Below are 9,108 nucleotides of genomic sequence, written 5' to 3' on the forward strand. Positions count from 1 at the left end.
AGCAAGGACAGGACACATTCTAAGCATTTTAGGCAGTTTATTTGTAAAACACATACAAAAAGATCCTATACAAGACAATAAATAAAAAATAAAAAAAGAAGACAGAACAGTTTGGGTTAAGCTATGCAACTTTTTGCATCATTAGTAATAAATACAGTACAAAATCCACCCAGAGTGAATCTAAAGAGTCTCCACAATGTTCACTGATCATGATATTCTTCATAATGATTTAGCTATTGCTTTCATATTATTGATACATACCTCTACGTTGTCTATAAAATACTCCAGATCATAAAACATTGCGCGGTAACAGCAAAACAGCAGTGTGTTGTACAAAGATGGCCGCTTCCCTTTTTTCACTGGCAGGTTAATAAACAACATTTTGTCAGCAGCAAAGAAACATCTGTAATATTCAAGAAGGTACAGCATCATATGAAACACGTCTACAGAGCTACCCCCACATACACATAGAAAACCTGAGAAGACATGCATTAGAGAGCTTGTGCTTATTGATCTACGTTCAGTTCGCCAGCTTCGGTTAATACTATGGCTACGGTCCAGTTTGGTCTGAAGTAACGGACTGTAATGCGCTGTGCTGTGCTGAGAAGGGCGTGGGGCTAAGACCAGTGAGAGCGGGAAAACCATAATAAAATCTGTCTGCTTCAATCCAATCCAATATATGGTACAGTTATATGTAGGATTAATACATAGTTAAGTAAATGCACTGCGAAAAAACAAGTGGTTAGCTTATTATCGATCCCAAGTGTGGAACATATTTACTACTGTAGACCACAGTTATACATCAGAAAAATGCTGCTTTTGCAATAAGATCATTAGCTCAAATTAGCTCGTTAACTGCCTCCCTAATGTCTCTTTCTCTCATTCACACACGCACGCACACACATGCACACACACATAGCATTTGCCAGCAATACAAAGTACCAAGTTACAGTTATTCATTTGGGTTTTCAAATATGCACTGACTTTAGATACTACGATGCCAAATACACAAACGTTGTCGGATCAATTAGAAAGAGAAAAGAAAAAAACGAAACATAAAAAAATAAAGCTGTATTGTTTTCCCAATGTCAGAGTAAACAGGCCATGCTATATGAGACTGGTGCGCGGGTGCTACATGCTCTATCAATCCCGCCAAGCTAATTAAAGATGCCCACCTGAAAGATGAAGGACCTGGGAGATTAAGCGGATGGAATGTTACGCAGATCTGAACAGCACCACGTCAGCTATGAACAGTGTTCAGAACACTCGAACCCCAACTACGTCTCTTTTACTTTAACTCACCCGCATGCTGAAGCTTCCCAACCACCAATGCATAATGAGGTATTGTTTTTTTTATACATTTTATGTTATTTCTAAATAAATATATTGATTAGATTGCAAAGTTATGAAATAAAGACATTGAATATGCCACCACAATAGCTAGCTACAGTTAGTAATAAATTATGATTGTTAAATACTTAAGGCATCTTAAATCACAGCATTCTATGTGAACTAGCGACCCTCCACGGTCATCTGTCTTCAGTTTTTTTTCCCAAGTGGAGGTTTTTAGACAAAGAAAACCCAAAAATACAAATGCAACGCCATCAAGTTATTCTCCCAAAGCACGCAAGGAAGTATGAAGATGCTCGTGACTCAACACAGACGCATAAGCTAGAACAAGGAGACCCCACGCGGCCACACCACCAAACTCAGGCAGCTCCATATTATAGTGCATTTACAAAACACAAGCAACATTATAACAACAATAAATATATGTATGCATCATTGCAGCTATAATCGTTAAAATTGTAAAAAACCGAACCGGGACTTGAGTAGGCCTTGTCAAGTCCTATGCCCGAGTTGGCATGATTCTACTCCAATCAAAACAAATCAGCTGAAAGAAAAATAACCAACAAAAAAGAGAAATAATGAAAAGGAAATGGAAGATAAGACATTAAAAAACAAAACAACACATCCTAAATACTGAGAACAAGAATTGTTTGGTTGGTAATTTTTTTTTTCTTTTCAAACGAATGGCTTTTTCTCCCTTTTCACGCTCCTTAGGGTGAAGCACACCAACATTGTTCATGCATGAAATAGAGCTTCTACCACTGAACGTGTCACAGTTGTTCTAGCAATACCATACACCACTATCATGGGGGAGACAACCATACACATTCTAGCACATAGAACACAGGCCAACTATATAAGACGCTTCCCGTAACACAAGACGCAATTATATATTTTTTCTTTTGATCAAACGACGGGAGCAACAGAGATTTGAAATGAAAGGGAAGCCAATACACAACAAAGGCGGTTTACTAGGTTAAAATCACATGTGCTTGTCCTTTAGGCAATAAGGTACTGGTATAGTCATACAACTGGTAGTCTATGCTCTAGTCACTCCTAGCTAACACACACATACAGGCACTGCATCCTCAAACCCATGCCAGCCCCACAGGTCGTGCTATGGATGAGGCTACTACAAGTACTGAGTTTCTAGTAGACACAGACCCACAATCTACTCATCTGCGGGTGCAAAGCTCAGGCTTAGCCCGTGAGGCTAACCAATAGGGCTAACCTGACCTTAGAGAATGCTAGCCAAACCTTTAGTAAAGCTAGCCTACACCGTCATGTGAACCAGTAGGACCAACCCTAACCTGTAGGGCTAGCGGCGGTCGTAGGAATCACGAGGTGGAAACAGGTCCATGGAGCTGCATGTGTTTAGGTCTGTGTCTACCAGGATGTGACTCGAAGGATGAGCTCTGCCCCCCTGTATATGGTTAACATGCAGACAGACAGATAGACAGCCCTACTACTGGCATTACTGTTCCACAATCACAACACAGCCCAAGCCTGCCACACAGACAGCAGCATGCAGATCAGATGAGGCCCCCGCTCTAGGTGTGTGTGTGCGTGCATGTGTGTGTGTGTGTGTGTGTGGAGGGGCGGGGGGACTCTACGGCACAACGACACATCACTGAACTCAAGCCATGCCTGCGGGTAGCGCTACAATGCCACCTTCCAATCAGATGGATACTGCTCAAGATCCAAATCCATGTAAGAGATTATATTTTCAGGGGGAAAGTGTGTGTGTGTGGGTGGGAGGGACTTGTTTAGTTTTTTTGTCGACCCAACTCCCATCGTCTCTCCTCCTGACCTATGACGCGTGGCCGCGCTGCCAAACATAGTCTGTTAAGAGTGAGAGACGAGATTCTTTTGTGTTTTCACATTCTAAAGCCGGGCCTCTGCTTGCTACACAACACTGGAACTCTCTGGCGGACACACTTGCGATCAATGACAAGACTTTACTCCAGAACACCATTAGCATCAAGCCACACACAGAGATCACACCAGACCACTCCTGCGTCGCCCCCCTCCCTGTCCTGTCAAAACCCCTAGTTTTAGGGAATCTTCCCAGGCCAGGATTGGAGGAAGGGAAGGGGGACACCAAAAGTCTGAGAGAACAGCTAGAACTGTTCTGTAGGTCTCAACACAATACACAACACTGGGGGAAGTGGAGTCGAGGGGTCAACTCTGGTCAGGGGGGGATCACCACCTGGTCTCTGAGTATCTTGATCAAAATGACAGTTGGATTTGGGGTTAGTAAGAGTAGTGTTCACAATAAAACAGAGAACCATCTAGGGCTTAGCACATCTGTCTATACATTCTGCCTTTCCTCTTCTCCTTCTTCGCATCCTTCCATCGGTCCTGGCCATCCATCCTGTCATCAAATCAGTCCGTCCATCCATCGGAGGCCCCACTCGCTGTGTTTGATTTGTGTGCTTGGTTCACCCCATCTCCTCCTCGTTCGGTTGTCCTCTCCAGCAGGCTCAGAAGGCAGGATCAGAAGCGTGATGCAGATGTTAAGAGGGTTAGTTTGGCAGAGCTCCCCCTAGGGGCGGGGGGGGCGAAGGGAAATTACAAGACCAGATCCAGAGCGCCAGGGGTGGAGAGGAGGCATCAACTCTCTGGTGTCAGCTGGGTCTCAATGTCCACCCGGCAAATGGGGCATTTCCTACTGGTGGCTAGCCATTGGTCCACGCACAATTGGTGGAAGAGGTGCATGCAGGGTAATCTCCTGAGGAAGAAGAGAACAAGATCATCTAAAACTTTTCAAATATTCAGAGCCTTGATGCCCTGAACACCAGGGTTGAAGAACACTAATTCAATTGACACAATAGTGAAAACTGAATATAATGTAAAACTCTATTGAGTTTATAAACATGTGTATATTGCACTAGTTAACCTCTGGTAAAGTTAACCTTTGGGTCCGTGGGTGAAAAGTAGTCTCACCTGACATCCTCCCCGTCCTCCAGCATGGACAGACAGATGGTGCACTTCTCATCTGTGTCCAGCTCTTCATCCTCCAGATACATCTTCACGTCCTGAAGGACCCTCTGGAGAATGCCACCAAACAATAACACTAAGACACTTCCTCCACCAGCCTGGTTCAGACTGTACAGCTGTGAGCCGTGGATACATTCACCTGCTTTGTATGTCGTCCACACAAAAGCGCTTAAGTACTTCATGCTATGATTCTATGCGTAACACAATGGTTCCGAGCAATATATGGGGGAAGTTATAGCTTAGTGGTTAGTGCATTTGACTGTAAGTCAATAGGTCACAGGTTCCCTCCCCCCTCCTCAGCTACATGTTGCTTTAATAAGAGCATCTGCATACATTATTAATATATGAGTACATTATTAATATTGAAAGGTCATGATTGACCAACTGAAATGACATTCTTCGTAACTGTATCTACTATTTATTCATGCAGTTCCATTCAACGTGTTCCGGCCCCTTCCACAGCGATTCCATGTCTGCAAGAATGTTCTTCTAGTTTTGTTTTACCTTCTTGTACTTGTGAGGGAAGGTGAACCTCTCGATGGTGGTCTGGACGGCTCCTCTGTTCACGCTGCCCAGCCTGTCCTCCAACTGGAGAAGCTCCTGAGAGGAGGGGCAGAGAGAGGTCAGACGGGATTGGAGAGAACATGTGAGGGAGGGGAGGGGAGGGGAGGGGAGGGGAGGGGAGGGGAGGGGAGGAGAGGAGAGGAGAGGAGAGGAGAGGAGAGGAGAGGAGAGGAGAGGAGAGGAGAAGAGAGGGAGAGGGAGAGGGAGAAAGAGTTGGAGACAGGAAGGATACTGATTTGACAGACAGGATGTGATAGGGTAGACACGGAGTGGGATAATGGTGCGTGTGTGCGTGCACCTCGTAGCTCTCCCTGACAGCCGATGCGTGGCGGGAAGGGTTGAGGCTCTGGAGCGCCAGTAGGTGGAGCTGTGGATACGGGTAGTTCCTGATCTCATGGACCACCTGGGAGGGAACACAACAAGACGCACCTTTACTGCACCAGGGAGGACGAATCAAACTCACCTGCGTAACTGGACACGGCCCTCGACTCTGAATGTGACAGAGGTTGTGCTGGGCTCACCACTTGTGTGGAGGCGTTGTTCCTGGGGAAGTGATGCATTCTGGGAGAGGTCAGGTAGTGTTGGTAGTGCTGTGGCAGAGGGTGGATGTGGTACTGATGTGGGGGCAGCCCAGCATCAACACTCAGGTCCCTGTTCACACACACACACACACACACATCAAAGTTAGAAACATAACCCTTAACTGTCTAGGAACACTCAGTTTATGCAAAAATGGCTGGTAAGGTAATGTATTCATTTTGCAGACGCTTGTATTCAAACAACGTGCCGAGAAGGGGATTTGAACCTATGATCTTCTGGATCTGCAGTCAAATGTTCTACCACTGAGATATACCCATCCCCACTATGTTATTAGAAATAATGACTACCAGTCCCATCTCACCCTGGTATCTGTGTGTGTGTGCCATTCCTCCCCCTCTGTCCGGTGTGTATGTATCTATGTGCGTCCCTTATGTCAGGTGTGAGTGTGTGTGTGGTTTACCAGTCCGTCCCCTCTGCCAGGTAGCGGGGCTGCTGGACCACGGGCTGGGGGGGGACATGGAGTGGGGGGGCAAACTCGAACCCGGGCCTCATCCTGTGGGGCTGGTGGGGGACTCTCTCTGGGGTACGCCTGTTCCCGGAGGACACACACACACAGGGGTTACACACACTTGTGATCCTGTGTCAGTAGACACGCAGACAGACACATACACACAGAGTAGTATGTAAAAGTTCCTTCTAAACATCGTTCCACATGGAGAACATTTAGTGAATTCCAGCCATTGACCAGTACCTGGAGGGAGTCAAGATGTGTCGGTGCTGGGCCTCGAGGATCTGCTGCTGGAGGAGGTATTGCTGGTGTAAGGCCTGAGGTAGGAAGGGTGGGGTGGGGAGGTCTTGGAACTGGGGCGCAGGCAGGGGGTTGAGGGGCGGGTGGATCTGAGGGCCGTGCTGGTGGCCTGGGGGGGCTAGGTGGGGGTTGATGCCCGACTGAGGCTGCCCTGGGTGGGGCATAGTGAAGTCCATGTGCAGCGGGGCCTGGGGACCTAGCTGGAAGTGTCGGCAGGAGGTAGCATGGCTGTGCTGTTGTTGCTGCTGCTGCCTGTTGAAGTGGGATCCTGTGGGAAGACAGAGAGCCTATCAGACGACTGGAGAGGAGGGGGCGGGCCGAGAGGTAGAATTAATTGTGTGTGAATTGTGATGTCATCTTTGCAGAAAGCCCTACCTCTTACCTAGAGTACAAAACACACTTCAGAGTGTGGGGGGGAGAGGAGGAGGGGGGAGACAGGATGGAGTGAATCCTGTGTGGATGTGCTTTATGTGAATAAAAGGTATTTTTATTTGCCATCAGTTTGGCCCTCTGGTGGGATCCTCACCTCTGCGTATCTGTCTCCTCGGCAAAAGGCTGGATCAGGGTAGCGTGTGCCTACTGGAGTGTGTTTCAAGCCACACTGTGTGTTATGTGTGGAGAATGGACTAGCGTAGCAGTATACAAATAATATGTGGAATATAATTCCTGGTGGTTTTGCCATTTACTTATTTCTTTTAATGAATCAATTATTCATTAAGGGTGGTGTGTAGCCTCACTCATCAATACTCCAAATCAGACAAACGACTCTCTCCCTCCCTTTCTTTATAAACTCTCCCAGCCCAATCCACCTATCTAGACGTGGAAAGCTCATACAGTGATATAGTCCATCTCTCTCTCTCCTACTACTACAGAGCTTCTAATTCAAAGCCCTCCCATATGGAGAGTTGAGGGGAAATAGCTGGAATGCACTGCATGCCATTCCCCTGGTTTTCATGCTCTCACTAACCGCAGCTATTTGGCAGCCAGGCAGCGGCCGATGTCTCCCAAGAAGCAAAGCAGAGCGTCTAACACTATCACTCCATAGGGCTCTGTCCTGCTGTTTAATACTGCGCTCCAATTTACAGAGCCACAGCAGAGAGATCAGCTCCTTCAAGATACCGGTTGGTCCCTCACATTTAATCTCTCCTCCGAGCTATGTGGAGCCTCTCAACCATGGAGTAAGGAGATTAAAGAGAAGTTTGTGCCGATGCAAATCTAAATCTAGCCTGCCTCTTAGACCTTTCTTCAGGGCCTTGTTGCACCTAGAAACGGGCTGCGTTGTTGGGTGAAAAGGTTATGTAACAAATGTTCATATGAAGACAACTTCTAGAAACCATGAATAGCCAGTCTACATTGCATTTGCTTGGAGGACTTGAAAGGTGCGGTGGCTTATCTTCCTGTTGATTATAATCAATTATTCTTGATTATAAATTTCTGATTTATTTAATATTCCATTATCAATGACATTTTTGTCATACCCAATCTTTTACCAAATTCATTTGAGAAAATAGGCTGGCCTTGATGGCTTGGTTCAATGCATTGATTGCATGGTTAGCGCACTGCACTTTCAAGTGTCCTGGTAAAACAATCACCATGGATGACAGCAGATAGACTCATGTCTAGTGATGAGAGCAGAGGAAACAGTCTATCTTTGACACAGGAGAGGAGGTGGCTGGGGTGAGGGTGTAGAAAGGGTGGGGGACAGGTAGGGACAAGGGCAGGGGAAAGGCAATAAATGGAAATCAGCAAGAAGCACACTGAAGGTTAGGAAAAATACTATATTCTTTATTGAAAAATATTAGTATATATGTGGAATTTGTTTTTTTGTGATAGTACGCTATAATAATAATAAATATCATGCAACAAAAATAAACAACAGGCTTAAGGCAAGACCCACCATGCTTCATTTAGGGTTAAAAAGAACAAATGCAGCATCCAATGAGAAGGCGTGTTTGCTATAGCACATGATTACAGTACAGCTGGGTACATCTTTACTACAGAAAGATTACATTGGAATTTACGATTCAATGTAAAAAAATAAATAAAAAAATTAAAACAGAAAAACAACAACAACAACAAAATCATGAATCATAATGTGACCATGCATTGAGAGAACTATTACCAGAAGTAGAGAGACCACAACCAAACATAGAGACGTTGTTATTCTATTAAAAAGGATTTTCTGTAGCAGTGCAGGAGATAGTCATCCCTGTGAAATGGATAGCATTTTGTACTTTTGTTAGTGGGGAGGGTTTTGGAAAGTTATGAACCACCAGTGTGTGTCTGCTTGCTTAGTATTTGCCTACATGACTTTGTTTTGGCATCAGTGGGCCTGAATATTCAGTGTGTTTCAATGGCCTCAATTTCTGAGAGGAAAGGCGGGTTAAACATGGAGACAGTCATGACAGGTTGTGCTCAGGTGCATTGTACCTTTGTTGTTTTTGCCAATTTTTTTTAAAATATTTAATTTCCCTTGAGTACAACCTTATTTACAGGCGTACTACGAAGGGTATGTCATGTCCAGTTAGATAAAAACATGACATTCATTCATTTTAAAATGACTTACAAACTACTTATTTATTATCCAAATAAATTGTCAAGACTTGTACAATGCATCTTTAGTGAAGGAAAATGGGGGAGGGCCAAATACTGGTGTTCAACAATGCAGTGCAAAATTTTTGTTCATGCAAAATGTATCCACTTTACAGGAATTTACAGCATGTTGTCTATTAAGACTGGATGGGGGTACACAATGACATTCATTTTACTCTACAGAACTAGAATGGGTTAACTCTACAGCAACTTGACACAAATATAGACAAAGGGTGCTCTGCTATAGGTGTTAG

The 9,108-nt window shown here is 45.0% G+C and overlaps 1 protein-coding gene across 1 annotated transcript; it reads right to left on the reverse strand.

Moving 5' to 3' along the window:
* Positions 1-37: 37 nt before the first annotated feature.
* ark2cb (arkadia (RNF111) C-terminal like ring finger ubiquitin ligase 2Cb) lies at positions 38-6,526 on the reverse strand. Its single transcript, XM_067228079.1, has 7 exons — positions 6,206-6,526; positions 5,915-6,043; positions 5,436-5,565; positions 5,213-5,317; positions 4,855-4,950; positions 4,297-4,400; positions 38-4,081 (listed from the first exon to the last, which is right to left on the reverse strand). Exons 1-7 carry the CDS (start codon positions 6,436-6,438, stop codon positions 3,964-3,966), a joined length of 915 nt encoding a protein of 304 aa, XP_067084180.1. The 5' UTR covers positions 6,439-6,526; the 3' UTR covers positions 38-3,963.
* Between the last annotated feature and the right edge of the window lie 2,582 nt (positions 6,527-9,108).

The sequence above is a fragment of the Osmerus mordax genome, chromosome 24 (genome assembly GCF_038355195.1).
Source record: "Osmerus mordax isolate fOsmMor3 chromosome 24, fOsmMor3.pri, whole genome shotgun sequence".
Lineage (NCBI taxonomy): Eukaryota > Metazoa > Chordata > Actinopteri > Osmeriformes > Osmeridae > Osmerus > Osmerus mordax.

Coding starts and splice junctions, on each gene's coding strand:
- ark2cb (XM_067228079.1), bottom strand. CDS start 6,438: ATGGACTTCACTATGCCCCACCCAGGGCAGCCTCAGTCGGGCATCAAC. Junction 4,401..4,854: donor TCCCTCACAAGTACAAGAAG/GTAAAACAAAAC, acceptor GGCATTCTCCAG/AGGGTCCTTCAGGACGTGAA. Junction 4,082..4,296: donor GAGGACGGGGAGGATGTCAG/GTGAGACTACTT, acceptor CTTCTTCCTCAG/GAGATTACCCTGCATGCACC.